Source organism: Eurypyga helias, unplaced genomic scaffold (genome assembly GCF_000690775.1).
Source record: "Eurypyga helias isolate BGI_N326 unplaced genomic scaffold, ASM69077v1 scaffold9265, whole genome shotgun sequence".
In the NCBI taxonomy this organism is placed as follows: Eukaryota; Metazoa; Chordata; class Aves; order Eurypygiformes; family Eurypygidae; genus Eurypyga; species Eurypyga helias.
In genome coordinates, this window is record NW_010252073.1 from 10019 (window position 1) to 34085 (window position 24067).

The following is a 24067-nucleotide window of genomic DNA, read 5'->3' on the forward strand; positions in this document are numbered from 1 at the left end:
GATACTGAGAAACAACAGCAAAACAAACACGGAAGTAGATACTGTCCAGTTATTGTGCTTTACAGCATAGAATATCTTACATACATTCTTTTTCTAAAATACACTTTCAGCATTTGAAATTATAAAATATAAAATGAAATTAATGCAAAATAAAGCAAAACCTTCATTAGAAATTAGAAATTGGCACACAAAAAACAACATGTCATGCATGTGGATTATGTGCTGTTTCAGGTGATTCTTTTCCTGTTTATTCTTGATTCTTAGCATTCCCTTAATTTCAAATAAAACATAAACATGCTTATATAAATGGTATATAACATTACAAAGTGGATGTGGGATTTTTCTTACTATATTTCTGCTGTACATGAGAGAAAGCTGCTAATCTTCAGCTGAGGTCAAAGATTGTCATATCAATATGATATAAAAATTGAATTTCGTAAGTTATATTCTAGGAATTTAATTATATGATTTTTAAAAAATTTTAATGTATTGTGATTATCCCAAGAATAGTCAAATTAGTTTAACGCATACTGACAGATGGCTAGTGGGCAAAGACAAATCCATGAATAATCTGACACATATTAAAATATCACGTATCTATGCACTGTGAAAATGATTACAAATTATATTAGCACTGTGTTTTGACAAAAGAGATATCTTTCTTTTGGCACATACTTAATGACATAAAGATACTTTAGTCCTACTATTTCTTAACTTGCACTATTCAATCTAATATGCTGCTAAAAATGGGTCTTCTGTCACAGTACTGTCAATGCTGGAGGTTGAACAGCAGCAAAATTCTATGCTCTGTTTTGATTTTAAAGTTAATTTAGTAACTTCATTTCTGAATATAGAAACGAAGTTACTTCTGCAGAGAATATTCTGTTGCCAGTAATATTCATGGACAACTATTTCCATCTGTGCAGTTCTCTGTTGAAGGTGTTTCTCTCATTCGTTTTCATTTACTTAAAATATAAAAGCTCTTCTTACAAACATTAGCATTACTGCCAACATAGAAAAGAAAAAAGTTTCTGAAATCTTATACACCCGTTTGTCACTTTACTGTTGTATTTTATAAATAACAGACACGTTTGTAACAAACCTGAACCATTTAAACATATTATTGAATTTTTATGTATTAGGCATAATAAAATAATTCACTTATGCAAAATTCTGACATTTTTATAATGCAGGAAGACACTTTTGTGCTCTAATAGCATGGTGGTGCGGAAATAAGTATTCCCTATAATGGAGGAGTGCTAAGAAGTCTGTACTGCTTTCTCGAGGTGTTTCTCATTTTCCTGACTTAGTCTTAACAAAACTCCACGCAGTTAAGTTTCGCAATATTTATAGTCCTCAGGGCAACTTCACAACAACAACACATGCTCCAGCCCTTCCAATATTGACAGGAACTTCCTAAAAAAGGGGGAAAAAAGAAAAAAAAAAAAAAGAAGAAACATTTTTAGTACACTCTTATGGGTAGGTCTGCAAGAAATTATTTGCAGATTAAAGGAAAAGCAATTTGTTTATTCAAACAATTGCACTGCTAAAAAAATAGATTAAACGAGGGCTCTGAGAAGAGTTTTGACTTTTTGGGAAAAGACTTTAGCAGCTGCTGAGAGTTACAGGAGTGTAGGCTGGTGCCGCTGCTCTTAACTTTGGTAAAAAGACCTTCATATCCTCTGTTCCTAAAGTGCAGGCTGTGTGACTACAAAAGGATTGAGACAGTTTTAAACATTTCCTCTCAGTCTCGATGGTGATGGTCATAAATATGAAAACCTGAAGGTGCCTCCAGTAGAGGGCATTGCTGGCAAAGGCATGCCAGCGTGAACAACGGCAAATTTAAGCACTTCCAGCACAAAATTCTTTGTGCAACTTGGCTCACTTGCCCATGCACAGCCTCCACCCTTTAGTCTGAAAAATCGTATACAGTTATTTCACAGGAGAGGCAACCAACGTTCTATACAAGCCCAACTACAGGATTATTGCATCCTAATATATCATTTTTCACACAACCAGTGATATAAATTTGCAATATAATCACTTTTTGTCCATTATTCAGACAATTCTTCCTATCCACAGGAGTAATTCCTATTATTTATTAGGCAATTCTTCCTATTACCTCTGTCCACTCGTTATTTTGAGCATCATAGGACTCCACAGTATCCAGATACGTATGGCCATCATAGCCCCCAACAGCATATAATCTGTCCCCAAGGGGACAAATTCCCACAGCATCCCGAGGTACACTCAATGGGGCCACTGTTGTCCAAGCATCTGTTTTAGGATCATACCTAGGACGTTTTACGATAAAAATCAGAAAAATACATTGTAAGAACACATTCCAAATTCCTGATATTTGCTTATTTTCTCCTGTATTGTATTTCATTTTACACCATTAAATAGTATAGAGAATTATGAGTACAGTGAACAAATAATTTAGCCACTAGAGGGGTCTTTAAGCACATCAATGATCATATTTTTATTTTTTGATTACAATCTCCATTTCTATCAGATTAAACAATCAGTGCATTTTAAGTATAAATGAGGCCTTAGGGAATGATAGAATAGTTGTCAGTTGACTCAGCAAAGTTAATTTCAATATATCCTTTTTTCTTTCTCCATAAGGACTTTTGTTTTCTCTTTCTTGTCAGAACTAATGTTTTCAGAATATTTCACTGTAAACCAAGTTATATATCTCATACAGTTGATAAAAGTTTGTAACACAAAATGCACGGCAGTATTTTATGCGAATGTTGACTTTATTTCCAATAGTACTCGGTCAATTTCCAATATAAATCCAAGTGAATGCCAGCGTAGTTCCAGCTTTACACCATCGAACTGCGAACAAAACTGAGCCATTGTTATTCACAACAGGGAGCTGAATACTTGCTCAGTTTTCCTTTCTTGTCCTCAAATGACACAAGGGTGTTAATGGACACCCACAGCCCATTAAACAGCCGGAGGGGTTGTCCCCACTCCTAATGTGCCCTTATCACCCTGGGCTCAAGTGTTCTCTCCTCCTCCTACATTGTGCCACATGCCACCACAGCGGCAAAGCAACATTCAGCACACAATAATTCTGTTTCTGAAAAAGAAATGTCCAGAATTTGCATTTTCTTAAGAACTGTGCTCATCAGTGGAGAATGCACGATGGGATTAAATAAGGATCAGATAAACAGTATTTTCATTTTTAAAGGTAATTACTTTGAGAAATTGATATAAAGCCAGGATTTCACTGCTTACGGTTGTGTGTTACCAAAATCACTAGGCTAATGTATTAATGTGCTGTTTATTTTTAAAGTGGATTTAAGCTTAAGTTGTTTGCTTTGTTGCATATTTACCTTTTTTTTTTTTTTTGCTTGATAAATCAGACCCTTAGCATATGTTTTAGCTCAATTTCCTATAGCAATACAGATTCTTACAGAAACAAGGCTCTTTCTACCAGTCTCCTCAATCAGAAAATACCTGTGTGGTGACTACTGCATTGAGTGTGCTATATTTATTATATTTTTAACCTTTTAGTCAATATGAGCCAAATTATTGGAGGAAGACAGAGCTGAACAACATTTAGTTCCTACAATATATGACACAAGTAGCCCAAACCTGGGTTTGGTCACTTGAGAAATAGAAGGTTCACATGCTGAATTTGTTTTTCTTGTTCTCTTTACCTGGTTCCTGGGCAGCTGAAATAGAAGGGGGAGCTGGGAGGAATTTTCTTCTGAGGGTTAATTGTTTTGTAACCAAAAGAGCACAGGAAATCAGTTACTTTGTTCAAAATATTTTAAAAAGCATAATATATTTTACAAACGTAACTTTCCAATTGTGAAGAGATTTCCCTAGCTGCTATAAATTATTTTATATTTCCTTCCTGGAATGTAAAAAAAAAAATTCCTTACCTTTCTACACAATCGGAAAGTCGAGAGCAGTGGTTGGAAGCAGGTGCATCGTGACCTCCCACAGCATATAAAAACCCATTGTAGGTTGCAACACCAACACCACCTCTTCTCTTGGACATTGAAGCACATATACTCCACTTGTTTGTGTGTGGATCAAAACATTCCATTGATTTTAAGCAGGAGCTGCCATCTCGTCCACCAACAGCATACAGTCTGGGATAATTACCCACAGAAAGGCAGACAATGTCAACTTTTAGTCTCTCACTTTAATAGGTATTTTATTTGGTTGACTTCATTCAGATCACTTTAAAATTATCATTATGCACATTATTTGTTTATTTGACAGCTACGCTCTGGAACTTTCTTTGCATAAAGGGTTTTGCATGCTATATGAAGTTAGTTACTCTTTATTTACAGTGTAAATTTTCAAGCAGTCACATAGGAAAATTAAGCTTAAAATGCATGTCAGCGTTTTTAAATATATGCTCTAGTTGAAATTTAATTGAAAGGTGCTACATATGTTTGAAACATATGGATAATATTCCTTATGACAAGCTTACGGACATCTTAGTATCACACTAAGCATTTTTCCTATACTGTAAATATGTAAAAGAACTTTAATAATCTTGTTACATATCAAAAGTATATGAAAAAATATATTAAATATATTTTCCTCAATGTTTGTGTTTAAGAAAATCTGCTGGATGGAAGTTACCATACAAATATGTCATCTTGTCTGTTCAGCCTAAAGACACTTAGGAAACAACTGGAAATTTAAACCAGCTGATGCTGGGACAAGATGTAAGAGGAAATGGTGGAAATTCACATTAAGAAGCATGGGGGGTTCGTGCCTTTTGTCAATGGATTTTACACAGCCTGGATTTCTTTTGCATTTCAAGCTAACTTGCATGCTACTAGACTATGACAGTATGCATACTGGGAGTAATAGCAGATGTGTTTAGATGGTGATTGTGCCAATTGCTCAGGTCCTTTCAAATCTTGGCTATTATTTACTGCCATGAACTTGAATTTAATTAATGCAACTAATTAGGCACCTAGGGAACACATGGACGTGTTCAGAGTGTCACCTCAGACCGATCAGTTGAATTTTGCTTGAGAAGCGTCTGTTTTTCTCCAATGACTGGAAAAAATTTTAGACGACTCTGATGTATAATTTATCTAGAAAATTCTTGACCACTGTTAGAATAATACAAAATTTCTATCTCTCTCTTCAAACATTTGTGAATGGAAGACAGACCAGTTTGGTTCTGCAGTTTGTTGCTTGAAGGTTTGATGTGTTTTCTTTTCACATCATGCCATTAGAAACAGACTACTTGTTTACACAGCTTTCACAGAGGGAGGAAATCACTGTATATACAGATTGGTTGGGGCTTTTTGTTTTCCGTAACTAGTCTAGAAACGTGGTAGAGTTTCCCATTTTCTGACAAAAAGAACAAATATACCACTATTGACTGATGTTTTCAATAGATCATTTATTGGTCAAAAAGTGTTGCTTCGCAGCAACTTAAAGCCTTTTCTGGTGTGGTTGAATAGAAAAAAAATGGCATGACTTAGGAAAACAGGAAAAGGAGAAGCATTCTGCTTGGTTAGACCGCAGCAGTAGCATTGAATGATGGACATTTGATCTCGGCTTCCCCTGGTATGCCAGAAATTACATCACTAGACTAACAGACGTGACTTAAGCCTGGCTGGAGACAGCTTGTATCAGGAGTGACTGAGAACAGAGTCAGGATCAGGCTGGATTTCCTCTTTGACAAAGTGGTTTCCTGCATGTCACTGTGGAAGGTACCAACAGGAGTTTCTGGTGAAGTTTATGCTGAGAACATTTCCTCTGAGATACAACAGGGACTTGAACAGCAGTTCTGCTTCTCTGGACTTTTGACTTAATGATTAAAATCATGCCATGTTTGAATGTAAAACCTGAACTTATAAGTGATGAAGTTCTGCATTTGCAAATATCCGTTTGTTGACATCTTTGATCCTGCTCTTTATCCTTCACTTCCCTGGCATTTGAGAAGTGAACAGGGAAGACAGTGTTAAAGTTTCAGGGTAAATGAAATTGTCTGCCCACGACTCTAACATTCCCAGTCCCTACAAACTGTAATTGCTAAGAGCTTTCCACAGTTTTAAATAAGAAGGAAAGTTAGCTCAAGCTATGCTCTCCAACATAACCTGGGGCCTTTTACAAGACTTTTGTGTTTTCAGCACCAGACTACGTTGCTGAAGAAGGAAAAGAGAATTCTGTAGGGCATTATTTTATGAATTGTTCTTCCTCAGGCCGAAACAGAGCTACTTTCAGATAGGAATGTACAGCAAGGTGTAACGTACTCTTCACTACAGGTTACACAGTAGATTTATGCGTGTGTTATTTCCCATGTAAAAATGCTTGAGTAGCTTTAGTGTCTTAGGAGGATATTTAAATAAGTTTTGAAAATCTTGTTATGAAAACTAAGGTACAGTGAACACATGATCTCAGTATATATAAGCAGTGGATGAAAGGCAGAATAAATCTGGGTAGGGTAAGAATTACAGAAGACTGTTTATTCCGTACCTAATTATTAAACTTGTCCTCCTTTCATTGACACACCATATACTTTTAAGCTTTTAAAAATTCTTGACTGTGAACTTGTATGTTAAATTTGTAGACGCACGCAGGAGGTGTGGAATGACAGAGGAATGACTTTGTTCTGGTACACATTCTTTCAAATGATTCTTCCTTAGAGACAGTGGTTTTAAGATATAAACATAAACTTGCAGTGTTTTTTTAAAGTAGCTGTTCTTATATCTCCGTAAGTTATATTCTAGCTAATATTCTGATATATATGTAATGACATTTTCAAATTGCTATAACTTGAAAGGGATGAAATATGTTTAAAACATGACTGCAAGTTTGAAAACAATTTACCACACGACAGAGGAAAAGCCTTCCTTTCTTATTTTTGTATATATTTTCTCTTTGTTTTCTTGGGGTGATCATTTGCTATGAGATTGTAAAGAAAATTTAAGAAACTGTATTTCCAATGAAGGAAGTAAATGAAAAACCAAAGAGAGTTTTTCCTGTTGACATACTTGCTATTTAATGCTGCAACCCCTACGGTGCTTCTAGGGGTTGACATGCTAGCAACATAATTCCATTGCCGTGCCTGTGGGTCCCATCTTTCCACAGTATTAAGGTAACTCCATCCATCATGGCCACCAACAGCATACATTGGTCCTTCAAGCATTGCTACTCCTTAAAAGATAGAATTAGGGACAAATTACAATATCTAATAATTAAAGTGACCAGTGGTGTGTTAACTTTATGCTTCAATTCCCTATACGCAGATAAGCAATTTCAGCTGCTATTAAACTATCTAAAAGCTGCCTTGTTATTTGGCAGAATAAACAAATAAAATGCTTCATATACAGCAGTTTTCAGAATAAACATTGTCTTCTGCTAAAAGATTAGGGGAAATCTGCTTTAGTTCTGGTATTCTCTTCTTGGATTTTTCTCTCTTCCACTTCTCCTGACATTGTTCTGAAACAAATTTGAGCCCCTTAATGAGAAAAATTAGAAACAATGCTAGTCTACAGTGTTCTACAAAGAAAGGCAAAGGTTGAGCCAGGCAATGAAAAATATGCCCAAACCAACCACCTATCATTATTCTGAGCCAGCTGAGGCTCTGTAGTCCTGCCAGTATGAAGCCTGAGTGGGTGGTTAGCTGGCTGTCCTTAGTAGCTGAAGTACCATAACATTTTAATGCCCGTAAGGGCAACATGCTTTTGGATAAAAGCGTCAGCTCTTGTATCTGTTGTTCTTGAGGCACAGGACAGTGAAATTGGCTGTATCTGCAAAGCTCTGTGTGGACATATCCTGTGTCATTGTCCTCCAGAGAGAAGAGCTTTGGTGCCTCTACTTTGAGGAGCTGCTGTTTGCTTCCTTTGTTAGGTATGGCAAAACGTTTGAATCTGACTGCTTGAAAGTTTTCTAAATCTGTCTTTTCATGCCTAAATATATATGGCCTGATTTTTTCAAAAGTGCTAACTCTCCATAAAATCACACTGAAGCTTATAGGAGCTATAAGTCTAAGGCAGCTTTGCAAACCAGGCTGATGAACAGATACAAAGCTAACTTTGCGCACTCAAATTTACAGCTGTGAGCTATTTATTGGGTAGAATTATGCCCCTACAAGTGGTTATTATAAAATCTTCAATGAGAATTATTTAATCTGTTTTGTTTTCTTTCTCTTTGTTATCTACTAGTATTTGTTTTTATAAATTTGACAGACTAGCTGGTAAGAACCCTACAGTGGAGAAGGTGGTGTAGGCCACAAGGTTTTACTGAATGATTCTGGATCAATCCATTTCTATTATTCAGTAGAATAAAAACAGTCCATGTTATTTGAGCTTACCAATGATTTCAAGCAATATCTGTTTCTGTAAAGTTAAGAGAAGCCAGTTTTGTTCATAAGAACTGTGAAATATAAATAATTCAGAAATCATCATATTCCTTTCCTTACAGTCTCCTCAGCTGTAAATTTATCCTTATTTTTTATAGATTCGAGATTTCACATTCATACTATTTATTCACTGTGAATCATATTAAGGATTATTGCGCAGTAAAGACCCATAGATACTAAGCCATGGCTGAGCTCTGTAAAACTTCTTATAATTAAAACATAAAAATTAGTGAAGGTGTACTTATTTCTCACAATGTTTTCTTCAGTGTGGGTAATTCTCTGATCTGATTTTCAGAGGTGTTTGGTACCTATGGGCTTAATTTAAGTCATAATTTAAAAAAAAAATCATATTGTTATTGTATTGCAAAGATATCTCTTGACTGCTAAATTGGATGAAGAGTTGATTATTTTCTATCTTGCATATATTTTGGAATTTTCTAAAAGCAAAATTAACTCTCGAAGACCAGTGCAAGTTAGGTGAATACTAATAAATAACACTGTCATGAAATTATGACAGTAGGAGACTCTGCTTTTGAAAAATATCTTCTACCAATATTGCCACCTGTTCTTAAATGCTTTGCAAAGCTATGTCAACAGGGCTTTTGTCAATCAAAATTCATTGGTATGTGATGCAATGTATTTACAAAGAGTGAGCACCTCTTACCTAGGCCATGTCTGTGTGTTGACATAGGAGGCATTATAGTCCAAGCTTTGGTGATAGGGTTGAAGCATTCAACAATATTAGAAGTTTTCAGTCCATCTCTTCCTCCCACGATGTAGAGCTTGTTGTCAATTACTGCCACTCCGAACTGTAATCGTCTACCATTCATAGTACCAATCTGTATCCAACTGTTAGTTCTAAGGTCATATTTTTCAATTGTAGTGGTACCTGTTAAAAGCATAAGCATTGAGGCAGCCATGAACCGGTCAGTACCCAGCAGTCAGTACAACACAAAACATGATTAAATCATAAAACATCGAAATTGTGTGCGTGGATTTTACTGTGACTTCCTGAGAACTTCAGTTACAAAACGTGAATGTAGTGAGAAAGCTGCATTAATTGCATACATACATGATTGTCAAATCTATGAGAATAAACCGGAGAAAGAAGATGCAGGATTAAATGTGAGAAATTTTTCAATACTGAAAATTTTGGAGATAAGTTAAACCTGTCACTCATTTAAATACCATGAGGGTAGGTTTCTATAGCGTTTTGTTTTATTTTTTTTATATTCCTTATGAATATGGTACCTCACAACTATGTAGTCTTTAACCATGTTTGTGTTTAAACCATTATTGATATCAAAACTCAAAAATGTATCCAAGTGTCAATCTGTCTTAGGCCTTGGACCTGCATCTTCATGAATAGGATATTTTCCTTTTTATGATGGAGTCAGGCAGAAGATTGACTTGTGTGTGAGTACACACTTGGTGCCCACCGATAGCTCTCCCGAGCTTCACCTCTGCAGCAGCCTTGCAATAGCTACTTGTCTGCTGTAATATATCATCTGTATTTTCAATTTTTTCAGGTCACTGAATTTCTAGTAATGTTTTTACTGCAACAGTTCGTAAGGCCCCAGCACTCTGCTATTCAAAACTGACACTTTTCCACGCATTGGCTCCTGTCAGTCACTCGGCAGCTGTAATTGCTCCTTTGAGAGCTGATTTAGCACAGCGGGGAGATGGCTGAGCAACAACCAAGGTAGAAGAGGCAATTGCACGCACACTGCACCCTGGAGCTCAGCTTCAGTTCAGCTAAAGGCAACTAGACAAGAAAAACAGCTGATCTGCCTGTTCCTTGACTGGATTTTGAGACTAGAGAAGTAGTATTTTGAGAATTACAATAGGCATTGAGTGGCTAAGGACTGAGTTACAGCAGCAAAACACCATGCAATAAAGCAGAAAAGAAAGATAGCATTCGTTTTAGAGACCTGTTAGAGCTCATCTTCTATACTGAATAAATTTAGTGAAAGAAGAGCTTATCTCGGAATATCTTTTCTCTCCTCTCCTCCTTTTCCAGATGCTTAGGCTGTGAAAGAAACTACCAGATCCATCTGCAATAAAAGAAAGAAATTCTACTTTTCCCCTTTTCCTGTCTTATTCTGAGCAACTGGATTTCTTTGACTTCTCTTTCCATTTTGGTAGTCTGTTTGCTCTTCTTTGCCTTGATTCTTCTCATTTATTCTATGCTAATATGCAAGTGCCCCAGAGTTCTCGGCTTCAAAAGAAATATCTCACACACTCACTAAAAAATAGGTAAAATACATTAAGGTATACAGTGTGTTCATACATACCCTGTAGGCTGTAATTTTTACAGAGACTGGAAGGTAGGTTTTGAAATTCAATGTGATTTAGGTGCGTTCACATATTTCAAAATACCAGTCCCAAACTAGCTCTTTGATCTTCTTTTGATCATTTGAAGTTGAGATTTGACTTCATATACCACCTGAGATAAGCGCAAAGCCAAACCTGGCATTCCCTGAGAGTTTTCTTTATCACAGAAAGCGTATTATTGCCAGAGGTGGTAGTTAACTCTCTTCTCAGAGCTGTTCTTCCAGTGCATCACAGCCTCTTAGGTGCCGTTTCCTTTATCTTACAATCCAGCTCAGGCTCAAGTATGAGTCAGGGCTGTAGAGGACAGCAGGGAGGAGAGGAAGTGCTGTTCTTCCAACCATCAAAAGGCAAAAGTTCAAACAATTGGCTTTCTTCCAGGTTAATAAGTAAAAGAGGCACCAACAGGAAGTGCAGATGTTGACTGAAATAGCCCTTTCTTTGCATAACCTTTACTGAGAAAAAAACATTATTTTTATTCTTACTTTGGTAGAAGTTAGTTTAAGGATCACCTTGGATTCTTTGTTGTTTTACATAATTCATAAATAATAAGTGTCACTAATGAAACTGTTTTAATTGCTGCAGTTTAACTTCATTGTGCTAAATTGTCCTCGGAATGAGGGTTTTCATGATGTGATGCTGATGAATGTCTATTTTGCACTTGAATTGATTGCATAAAGATAGTAAGGTAGCACTGAAAGATCTCTCATATAGGAAAAATCAGTCATCAGCACCTTTTGCAAACTATGAAATGGATTAGCTTCTTTGTGATTCTATTAGAAGTGAACTCACACAGCTAAAAGTAATACTGTTTAGCAAGTCGCTAGACTTTAAACTAATTATAGCTCTTTGGCTCCAAGCTGTGGGTTTGAAGTTATGGTTCCTGTAGAAAATGATTTAATATAGTGTCTACTAAGGAGAATAGTGTAATGTGTAAAGCTGTAAGCTGATTGCAGTTGTGAAAATCAAATAAAAACTGGAATACATTTATAACATTTATCTTTCAACTACAAACCTGAAAAATAACTGTATGGAGCCCTGAAACAAAGCTGCACATACTGTTGCACTCATGGAAAAGTGCAAGTCTTTCCATGTGAAGTTTTATTGTAAGGATTGATAAACTTTAGCTAAGAGTTCTCTATAGTTCAGTAATGCTTTTTGGTTTATATTTTCCTATTCTTTAAAAAATTTTCATGCCATCTAACTTTTATTGAAAAACACAGCACAGGGATCTAAACCAATATTAAACAACATGAAATATTTTGAATACTAATGTTTTCTTCTGATTTGTACAGTCAAATTATATACACAAATTCTTACAAGGATTAATTTTTAAAATCACCATCTGAATCAAACTTCTTTAGTTTGCACTTCAAGATGTACGTACATCATTTACAAACATAGATTTGTTGCAAGAAGAACATCTAGCACATAGGTTTGTGTTCTGTGATTATTTTTTTCCTCTTTTTCATCCCTAAATAGCTATTTCCCTAACAGAAACAATTGTCATATATTCTCTGGGCATCTGTAATACAATTAATTAATATAATGGAATTAATTTCTGAACTTACCTTTAGTGGCATCCATACCTCCTACAGCATAAAGTGCACCCACTGTAGATTTTCTAGGCTTAGTTCGAGGACTCTGCATCATTGACCGCCTTTCTGGTAGAAGATGGTACTTCATAGCCTCCATAAGAAGTTTCTGACACTCTAGGTCATCTGCAAACATTGGACTATTTTCTAGGTCGGCTAGTAACTAAAAAATGAAAAGTGAGGATCTTTACATATATCTAAATCATGACAATTTATGTACTTTAGTAATTAAAGTGTATGGAGCTACAAAACCTCATTTTCCGTTCACCTCCCAACCTTTGCTGGAAACTCTGGTATAATGCAAGCAAAACGATATAAAGGTGGGAAAAATAGTCTTTAAGTATAATGTCTTTGCTTTATTTTTTCTGAAAACTACCTTTTAACCTTTAGAAAACTTTAAAATTGGAAATGTAGTACTGCACTCTCTGAATGAAAAACTCTTTTCCATGTGAGTATAAGCAAATCTAACACACAGTGCTGGATATCTCTGTGAGTATTAGACTAAATAAATACTGAAATCAATTAAATGTATATATTACTTTGATGCTTAATCCAAAGTTGAATATTTGCAGCTTCAGTCAAAGACATCCATAAAGTGGCTGTAGTGTCCTGACAGTCTTGATAATTCCTATAAGCCTTTCTGATGAGATGTACTGATTCTTTAGGACACAGGTAAAACAGTGTCAGCTCACTATAACACAGTATGTCCAGAACTGGAACTTATTAGATGAAATGTCCCTTTCAAGTCTTAAAAGACAAGTAACATCCTAAGAATAGGCAGAAATTATCTAGAGTTTATCTATTATCTATGGTTTTGTCTGTTTTTTATGGCCATAAAGAAATAGGTATTGTGCCTTAGCTGTCCTTCAGTTTGGTGAATCTACGTAAATATCTTTGTATGGTATCTAAGTTGCTGTGTTACAAGAAGAAAACTACTACCCTTGCTACCTAACAAAGAAACAATATACTTTTATAATACCATTAGATTGAGGTTTTTATAGAGGTAATTCTGAGCCTAGGAATGACACTGGCATTTTGAGGGGGTTTTTTTATCTGTGTTTACAAATGATGAATATATCTACTATACAATTTTTTTAAAAAGGCAGGGGGAGGGGAAGAACACTCGCTGAAAACAAACAAACAAAAAAACCCCAACATTAAAAATGGCAGTCAAAACCAGAACCTTTCCACAGAATTCTTTTCTCTGTCTAAATGTTGCTTGAAGCAATCAAGCCCTTCACATTCCTACCTGGGGTGGAAGTAGAGGCAGTCTGATATAAGACAGAAGCATTCCTAAATCTCGTTGCCGGTTTTGCAAATCGTGCCTCACCCACATCATTAACGCCTGGAATATGGCTTCTTCATCTGGAACATTGATGTCATCGCTAGACAAGAGCTTTGCAATTTCATTGGCAGGGAGCAAAAGAAATTCCTGGTTTTTTATTACTTCTGTGAAGTGTTCCTAAAAAGAAAAAAAAAAAAATTCAAGGCGCTGACGATTTTCACACTTTGAAATAACATTTTGTTAGATAATGTAGGTTTTGCGTATATTTCATTCCTGTTCTACAGCATAGGGAAATGCAATATATATAGATCCTGCAGATCACTGAATCTCCTTCTATAATTTAATTGAGATTTTGGTTGCTCTTCGCTGTTTTATTCTTTCAGAAATGAATAATGCTCATCTTCACACTGTCACGCTTACACATGTGTTTGTCAGGCTTCTTGTCAGTATTTCTTGTCTTAAGAATTTGCCTCTGGAAGTTTTGTCTATCAGTGTGGTCTTAAAACTTCAGTTTAACAGAAACACAATTTGACGATATAATGTGCATGTATGTGACAATATAATGCAAAGTGGGCATTCAAATGAACAGTGGAACTTGTGTTACAGTCTGATTCAAAAGTTTAAGCAAATTATATTTAAACCTTCCAATCCGTTTGCAACAAATTGTGCCAGGTGTTCACTGTATGTCTCCACTCTTAGTAGCACAAAATATAAGAAGGGAAATTAAACTCACTTTCCTAACAGTACCTTTTGGGCAATTGAAAATTGCAGAAGTTCCAACCAAGGGGTCTCAGACTTTCAGCTATTGCTATGATAAAACCTATCAGCTCCAGGAATAGCCACAAATATTAAATCCCTAGAACCTTTCAAATAATTATTAAAAATATATATAGAGAGAGAGTACAGTTGAGTTACAACAATAGTAGAACTGATATTGAAATATGTTAAGTATGCTTGTTTGTGCTGATTCCCAAGGAAAAAAGAAATTTTGTTGAGAGAGATGGGTTTTCTGTGTGTGCTGGTTTTAGTTGAGACAGAGTTAATTTTCTTCACAGTAGCTAGCGTGAGGCTGTGTTTCGGATTTATGCTGAGAAGATTATTAATAACACACTCATGTTTTCAGTTGTTGCTAAGTAATGTTTATAGCAAGTCAAGGGCTTTATCAGTTTCTTGTATCTGTGTGTCCAACTGCTTCTCTATAAGAAGCTGGGAGGGTCACAGCCCAGATAGCTGACCAAACTGACCAAAGAAGCATTTAATTCCATAAAATCTCATGCTCAGTATATAAATTGGGGGGTGGTCTCTCTCTCTCTAGGCTGCTCTCTCTTGCTTGTTGGGACTCGCTCTGGTACAATCTTTCTCTCTGGCTCTTGCTACTCAGGGACAGGTGGAGCCTCGGTTGGCGGGTGCTGAGCAGTTGTATCATTTGTTTTACTTTCATTACGTATCAGTAGTAGTAATATTAGTATTGTTAGTATTATTAGTGTCATTATTTTATTTCTTTTCTTTTCAATTATTAGATATTTTGTAACTCAACCCACAGTTTCCTTGTCTTTTCCTCTGATTCTCCTCCCCCACAGGGAGGGCCGAGCAAGCGGCTGTGTGGTACTGAGTTGCTGGTTGGGATTAAACCACAACACTCTGCTACTTGCAAAGAAATGCATGTAGGAATTAATGTCTGCATGTGAAATATTAATTTCCATTTATGTTCCTGGAAGTAATATATCTTAATTGGGAACCCGACTGAAGGCAGATGAAAGTAACTGATATTTGTATTATTTGTTTTCAGTAGTTTCTTAGCTTTCTGTAACTCTTTTCAAGAGTATGAAGGATGTAAATATAGAGGTATCAGTGATTAAAGGAGATGTTAACTTTGCTCTGTTATCCGTATCCTGCTTTAATATTTTGTGACATTCAGAGAATAGAAACAGGAAGGCCAGACCACATTTAGTTACAAATATAGCACAAGATGTTTATCAGAACAAGCTCTATCTGCACGAAAAGATACCCAGCAGGAAACTGTTAATACTTTGCATCAATGACTGAAGTAATTGAAAGGGAGGGTCTCCATTGTGTCTGTTTTTATTGCATGGATATGATGTTTATAGCTGATTATCTTCTGAAAAAGTTTAAATACTACTAGTTCATTTGAACAGTCTCTGTATTTACAGTGCAACTTTATAGTCTTTCCCTTAAGCTACATATTTCCAAGTGGTTAAGGTTAGCATGAAATACTCAGAATGTTTTATTTATCCTCTTGCACAACACGTGTATGTATGCATTGTTTTCATCCCTAATTCTCCACAGTTGTTTTGTTTTTTTTTTTTAATATCACTTCAACAGTTTAAAATAGAGCTTTATTTAAGGTTATTTTAAAGAGGTGTGTATTTTTTCTCTTCTGTCTCTAAATTGTCGGTGGTAGGTGGTTTCATGACACGCAAGGTTCTCTGTCATGGCAACATTCTCATTCTGTGTTGCATGCAAGATACAGGAGGTGGTTTTAAAGGTGGAAATGCTCATGGTTATTTTCAGGAAGACATAGTGTAAAGCCTCTGTGCACAGCACTGCTGAGTCTCAGATTCATCATGATCCTTCACATTAGGCAGTGTTCTTAAAGACCCAACTGTCATGTCTGTGACACACAGTTTTAAAAATTAGTAAAAGTCTCACTCCTGGGGAAGAATCGAGGATTCAAATGGTTAAAAAAAAAAAGCTCTCTTATTGTATAACACCATAAAATCATATGTCACAGTGGAGGGGGAAGTTATGATTTTGGCAGGGTATAAAATGGTGTGGAGCAACAAGGACAACACTATTTTATAGAGGCTGTGTGAACCTCTATCTTAAATGCCCTTTTTCAAACTTTAAAATATAAAAGGAATCTATATTGTTGCTAAACACACCATTCATTAGTATGACAGGAAGGAGCACAACCAGTGCCCTCAATCTGCACATGCCACTCTCATTTATTTCAGCATGTGGAAGTGTACAGTCTCTTGCTGGAATGCTCTCAGCATTATGAAGACTCTAAACTGGTTTTGACATACAACACTAATATTTCAAGGATAAAGCTGCCATGTGTCTCCTAACAAGTGCTTCTTTTTATATCTATTTAGCCGTAGCAGTTGCTATTCTTTTTGTGTTTAAAGTTGCTATAGCGTATCTTGTTGCCCTGAATATTTATCCCTTGATTTCATTTCACAGCAAGCTATCTTGCTTCTCCCTTTCCCACGCTCTGAATATTCATTTCTTGCTTTAAGCCAGAGGAGGATTATGCTCCAGTTAGGGATGTTCTTCTTTTTTAGCACTCCAAATCTTTTCCATTCTTTATTTTGGCTCTTTTTATGGGTGCCTCACCTTAAAATCAGCTTTAGAATTTTCTTTGTGTTATTTGCCCCTTGACATTAGCCATGTTAAAGCCCTATTACATTTTTTGGAAGAAATACATATCAATCGCACTGCAAATTTAAGTTCAATAAGTACGTCTTTCTACAAAGCGAAACTCTGAAACAGGAAACAACAGAACTGAATATTTGTTTTTCTGACCATGATTTTCCCTCCTTCCAATGCCTCTGTAGCAGTCACAGCTCTTAAATATCCCTTTTGGAGACTGAGTTGGGCAGAGATATCCCTGTGTCAGGGACTTTACAGACCTGACCCTGCCAGCGTAGGAAGAGCAGAGCTGCTGCAGCAGTCCTGGGGAGAGCAGCAGCCCTGAGGGAGTTCAGCTGGCCCTGCTTCACCAAAGACCATGGGTTTTTCAGGAGGGTGTTCACATTTTCTCTTAACATTATAACTGCAAAGCAGTTACGTTGTCCATCTTACCATAGTGTATGTGTGTGCCACCTTCAGGAGCTCTGTGCAGCCCTGAGCATCTCCAAAAGAGCGGATCCCCAGGCAGTTGGAAGGATGGAGCTGCTTCATGAGGAAGTTGCAGCATACCTCAATAACCTGGGATAGCTGGAGAAGACAAGCAGCAGCTAGCAAACTTTCTATAGTGTCTTCCTTTAACTCTAGAATACCTGTGCAGTTTGCATATAGGGAGGAAAAAAAAGAGTTTTCAGTCATATTCTTTGCATTTTTATTAACTGAAAGCTTCCCACTCCTGAATTTTTCTCCTCTGAAAGATTTTGAAATGTCTCATGATTCACAAATTCACTTTCCTTTCTTGCTGAAGGATTTTCTAAACATGTTTTAACAGTCTTAATGGATTTGGTGTATTTTTAATACAATAATTGGAATATTTTTATTGGAGCTTTAACAGTATTAGATCTGATTATGCCTAAAAAAAAAATGTGATTAAAGAAAAATCTTTCCTAAAATTCATATATTCATTCATAAAAATAAATATATCATAAGTTTATATTACACACAAGAACTTCAGTATCCAAACTAGGATATGCCAGCACTGCGTGCAGGAAACCTGAAACTCCATCATTTACTTGTGCATTACAGTTTTTAATCAAATTATTCCATGATGTGAGAATTTTCTTAGGTTCTTAGATAGACTGGAAGGTGTTAATTTAAGATTCTTCAATTCTTGTTCATCAGTGGATGGCTCAATTCCCTAGCTGATACACAGCACTTACATCCTGTTCTGAAAAAAAGAACTATGCTTTTTTTTTTTTGACTGCATTTTCCATTCATCATTACAACATCCAATTGTCTTAGAAACATTAGTTTATTTTCCAGCTTATTCTGTGAAAGCATGATTTACACCATCTCCATTTAACGCAGGGAGAAGGGTGGTATTGAGAGATTACAGTGAAAATTATACTCAGAATGGAAATTTGGTTTTTTGTCCAAGGTTCACTTCTGATTTATTTCAGTAGAATGTGTAAACAATTCTGAAAGTTATATCTCTCATCTGTGAAAGTCATAGTTATATTTCATTATCTAGGAAAAAAGTAGCACTCAGTTTAGAGGCCTGGTTGTTATCACATGAAAACTTATGACAGAGGCAGTGGGAAAATTTAGTTTTCCATAACAGTCTTCAGCAGTCTTACCTTAGCACAACCCCATCTCTTCCTGATGTCCCTTGTTTTGTAAGTTAAATAATACCTTCCAACTTCTGTAAGAAATGAGGAAGGGCTGGCAGGGTGCAGAATAGGGCAATGTTTGGGTTTCACAGTACAACGCAGTGTAGTTACTGAATGTATATAACAAAATTGGTACATGTTCTCGTGAATAAAGATTGCAATATAATGTCTCAAAGCAAAGAGGGAATCCTGATTTCACAAACAAACACACTATTTCATAGTCTGGTGTTTGCTTTTGTAGTCTTATATGTGTTCTTTTGTATGGTTTGCATTAAGAAAACTAAAGGAGGTGAAATTTAATCAAGTGGGACGATTTTGAGATATATGTGGATAATCAGCAGCCTACCACCCAGCTTCTTTGCACTTGTACTAATCTGTTTCCTCAGGTAACGTATGCTAATTCAGTGTCACATCACTGAATGTGATGCATTATACATGTTGTGCAGCATTCCCTCTCGCCGCTTGTATTTACCCCTTTGTTTGTGCCCAGAAATGGGGTCTATTTCGTGTATAGAAACGTATGTTTCTGATTGGGGTTGCAGATTGCTTGACCTTCTCGAGATTTCTCTCTTTATGCAACAGTCCAGATTTATGAAGTGCCTGACCTAGCAAGTGAAGAAGTCTCCTTTTTTTACATTTATGCTAATGCCAACATGGTGAATATGACAGTGTCTTTGTTTTACTTTTTAAAAAATGTATTCTAAGTCCTTTTAAAATACTATGAAAATATCAAGATACCTTTGATACATCTTCCAACCTTTCTGACTCAGCATCGAATTTGCATTATTCCATTCAAAAGCAAACAATTATGTCCTGTGTGGGACATCAAATGACAAGGATCTAGCAAATGGTTTTGACAATAGCTGTTAGCTGAGGGGATGGATCAGTTTATGAGCAAATGTTCATAAATTCAGAAAGTTGTTGTTGTGGTCAGCTAAGTGTTTTCACTTCCTGGAGAGAAATTTTATCCCTTTGAGATTTGGGCTTTTTTTTTTTTTTTTGTCACAGAACTGCACAGCTTGGTAGGGGGAAAAGAGTTTCCCTTTTACCTTTCTGGCTGGATTAGCTGCCATCTGCATTGAGGGGCTTGCCAAATAGCAGAAAGTGCAGACTACCAGAATCTGCACGGGTTTGAATGGTCTGGATGTTTCTAACTGTAATATATACCAACATAGTGGTCATGTTCTACAGCATTTTTCCCTGTTCACTACAGAGCAGATGAAAGACATTTCACAGGTCTCTGATTTGGCCTTTTGGGCTATTTGGTTCAATCGTTTCAGATCTAGCAATACAAGGGTAAATGTTGAAAATGGGAGAAAACAATGAAAATATATATAGAAAGCGCATTAAAATATTTCATTTCATTAAGATAAAATCTCTATTTTTTCAAGAGAACGTAAGTAACCTTTTTCAGAATATGGCAGCACTTTCTCACGATAAAAGTTGCTCTACTCGTGGGTGTGATCATATTCCTGTTTTCCTTTGATTATTCCTATTCATGAGCCTCGAGTGAGCCAAAATAACTGGCACCCCTGGCAGACCATTTCTATAGTTACTGAGGAGAGAGAGAAGAGTACACTCTTCTGTGTCGATATGAAGTTAGGCAACAAGCAAAATATTCTCTCATTAAAATGCCTAAAAATAATTTGTATCTAGTAGGAGACAAATTCATATGTTAACTTTGCTGCATATTTTCTAGAATAAATTGTTATATAATCAGCAATATTTATTTTCATCCTTGCTAGAGAAAGGTTTACATCACCTATGAATGATTTATGCATGTATTTATGTACTGATATGAAACAGAAGAGGCAACAATTATGTATGCATTGAATAGATTTTATCTTCCTTTACAACAATGATGTGGGTAATGTAGGAGAATTACCTGTGTAGGCATAGCGCACCAAAGCTTTCAGTGCATCAGGGTCTACTCCCTCCATCTTGATCTCCTCTTGTTTTGCTTCACGTACATCATTAGTAAACATTGCAGCAAAATAATCAGACACCGCACTGAGAACCAACCTTGAAATAGAAGCATTTTAGGAGGACTGCAAATTACTTCATGATCTCAACAGCAAATATGAAATTCGGTATTTTTATATGATTAATTGTGTGTACAATAGAAACAACATCTTCAGCATAGGTTTCAAATCTTATGGCATTGAGCAATAAAAAAGTTAAAAGAGTAACTAGTAATTTCATTTTCTCCCATAGTGAGCATCTGTTTGAGCAGATTTTCTTCATGGTTTTCGCTATAGTTTGACAACAGCAAGAAGGCAAGATAGACAATATCAGTAGTCCATATTTGAATTTCATTTTATTTGAAATAATCAATATAAAACCTTGATCACATCCTTTTATTCCATAGTTAGTCAATATCCTAATTATAGTAATTGTTCATTCATAATGACTGGGGGGAGACACACAAGGGCCTGTAGTGATAGGACGAGGTAATGGGTTTAAATTGAAAGTGGGGAGATTTGTATTGGACGTCAGGAAGAAGTTCTTCCCAGAGAGGATGGTGAAGCACTGGAAAAGGTTGCCCAGGGAAGCAGTGGATGCCCCATCCCTGGAATTGTTCAAGGCCAGGCTGGATGAAGCTTGGAGCAACCTGGTCTAGTGGAAGGTGTCCCTGCCCATGGCAGGGGGTTGGAACTAGATGGGCTTTAAGGTCCCTTCCAGCCCAAACCATTCTATGATAACCAAGCAGGTTATGGAAAAATTGCTCTAATTTGGCAATTTTAAGCTTTGAAGCCATGTAAACAATACTGGGAAATGTACCTGTGAGCTGGAATCTTTTGGTCACCAACTAGGAGAAGAACATCACAAAGCTGCTTCTGCTGCAGATAATTTTCCATTTTGCGGAAAGTTTGCTCTGCATGGTTTGTAGACTGGAAATACTCATCTGAGCCATTGGTGTTCATTCCAAGCAGTGAGCTGCTGGTCGTTGACAGCCTGCAAAGGAAAGAGGCAGTGTGATGAGTTTAACCTTGTAAACTCTGATCGCACTCTTCATATAATTTTTGTTCCAATGGCATTACAAAAATATTATATATATTATACACTATATGCAGATATTTTAAAGCTCTTATGAACCTGGTCTTACTATACCTTCTTCCATGTTTTTCTGTTTGGCTTCTGCAAGTTTTCATTTATAAGGCTGCACATAAACTCTAGTTAGCTACACTTAACTATAGTAGGTGGTGCTACTGAGTTTTCTACTTCCTATCACTTTTGTGTCAATGATGCACTGTTTGCCCAGCATTGACATGATAAATACAGCCTCCAGATCATTCACAAACAATATACATAAAAACCAAACCTGTTTGCCTTGGATACTAATAGCTAAAATATTTTGTGGTATGAAATTTTGGATATTACATGTCTTTAGGTTTTATTTCATATTTTGTACATTAAATTGCATAACTAAATGGGAATGAATCAGAAGACAATTTGACAAGGACCATATAATTCTTAACACATTACCGAACTAAAAGCTGATGAAATCAGTACATTACATCGCATTTAGAATCTGAATGCAAGTAATAGACAAGCTAGTTTCTCTGCCTTTTCATCGAAACGTACGCTATAAATATATTCCTCCCACTCCAGAATTCTGTTAGCTGTTCCACTTATAAATACTCATAAAAACTATAAAAACAATTCTTATTTCACTGGGGTTTTTAAGACATCATTCCTTACTACCTTTTTTATATGGATTATGCTGCAGATTGAAATGCCATTTTGATATTTTCTTTGAAAATGTTTATTTTTATATTCATCAGTTTTTAGTAAAATAGGAATGCATTTGTTGACATATGTGTATATCACATATCTTTAAATGCCACAATCTTCAACACTATTTTAGTTAAAGAGTTCTTTTGAAAAACTTTTTCTCAGTTTAATATAATATATTATTAACATGTAAATCATGTGTGATTTAAATTTCCAACCCCTGCTAGGAAATAATGGCAGCTGGTTGACTAAATTTACTGTTTATCTTTGATACTGTTAATGCATATTCATAAATGATTAGGAGAAATAAAATCTCTTAGTGAACTTAACGTATAAAATTTAGCAGAATAGTGGATGACGTTCACAATTGAACATATAGTTTAGAAAATATAGAAATAAAAATGTGTAAATCAGGTTGAATCAGTAATGTTATCAGAAATAGGTAAGATAGAGCACACGTTTTCAAAGATCCTATCTCATGAGATAGCTAATCAGAATTCATGGGGAATAATTAAAAATCAATTTATAATGTAATATGGAATTGAGACACAAATTTTCTGTTCCTTCTGCAATACAAGAAAGTTAGTATGCATCAGACTTCAACAAATTTGTTCAGGCCTTGCCCTGCCAGACTCACTGGACATGTGACATCATTTACAGTCTGCAGAGACACATTCTTCTGGTATGACTGAGGTATGTCACCCTCAGGTATATGTCTAGGTCACCTGAGAAACAGCACACCTGATGCATCTGAACTCCTCAGGCACACTCTCTGTGTGCACTCTATGTGCACACGTGTTTCTGTCTAGGCAACCTTAAATTAGACTACTAATTGCAAACATATTAAGTCGTACCAAATCAGTGTAATTAACTCTCTAGTTTCCTTTTGAAGCTTTTTACAATTTAAAAGGTACTTTCTTCTTTTTTTTTTTTTTTAAGAAAAAGGGGCAAATCAAGTTCGCCTATAATGTGTATCCTTTGTAGTTTACAACTTAAAAAAATTAATTTGTTTCAGTGAGTTTAATGACTATACTTTTTTATTTGTTTTCCTTCAATGCTTCATTGAAAATGAAGAAGCCGCAAAATTGGATTATATGCTCATTAGTTTTGCATCAGCTACTCGATGCCAAATTCCTACTCTGTAACGTTCATGTTTGCCAATTACCTCCTAAACATTCTTTAATGTTTTTGAGAAAATTATTTTTTCAAAATATCTGTTGCCAGATTCATTATATCCACTCTAAGTGTTGTATTTGTTTGTATTATTATTGCACTTACCCTTGATGCTTGCAGAAATCAATTAAAATAATACTCAACCATCCCTATTGCAAAAGCACAGATAGTTTCTTGAAATAAATAATTTCCCATAGTTTGTACATATTTGAGGGTAGACCAATCATTTATAGAGAAAATATTTACAAGGGGACTTAAAGTCTGGTAATTGCCTTCAGTCCTGTGTACTGTTTTCACATGGGTTTAGAGTGACCTTTAACCACAGCAGAAATACCATTAACATAATTAATTATTTCAAAGACAAGGGTCTATAGAGACTGAAAAGTACTGGAAGCAAAAAATAATGTTCCATTGATTTTTGTTAATATTAATATTATAATTTCTGCTTTACCTTCAGGAGGTGATTTAAAATGGTAACTATAGTATGTTATGGAAGGGAGAAATTAAATTCAAAGAGAAATGTTTGTATATTTTGCCTAGTGTATGACTA

General features: G+C 35.8%; 1 protein-coding gene across 1 annotated transcript in view; it reads right to left on the reverse strand.

The window, feature by feature from the left end:
• Positions 1-1297: 1297 nt before the first annotated feature.
• The window catches only part of KLHL4 (kelch-like family member 4), a 40796-nt gene continuing 18026 nt past the window's right edge, over positions 1298-24067 (reverse strand). The window contains exons 2-11 of the mRNA XM_010152222.1: positions 21391-21564; positions 20495-20631; positions 17396-17592; positions 13535-13747; positions 12262-12448; positions 9024-9248; positions 6990-7152; positions 3900-4112; positions 2123-2294; positions 1298-1416 (exon numbers count right to left, since the gene is read on the reverse strand). Of these exons, the coding sequence (XP_010150524.1) occupies positions 1357-1416; positions 2123-2294; positions 3900-4112; positions 6990-7152; positions 9024-9248; positions 12262-12448; positions 13535-13747; positions 17396-17592; positions 20495-20631; positions 21391-21564 (1741 nt within the window). The 3' untranslated portion in view covers positions 1298-1356. The remainder of the gene's footprint in view (positions 1417-2122; positions 2295-3899; positions 4113-6989; positions 7153-9023; positions 9249-12261; positions 12449-13534; positions 13748-17395; positions 17593-20494; positions 20632-21390; positions 21565-24067) is intronic.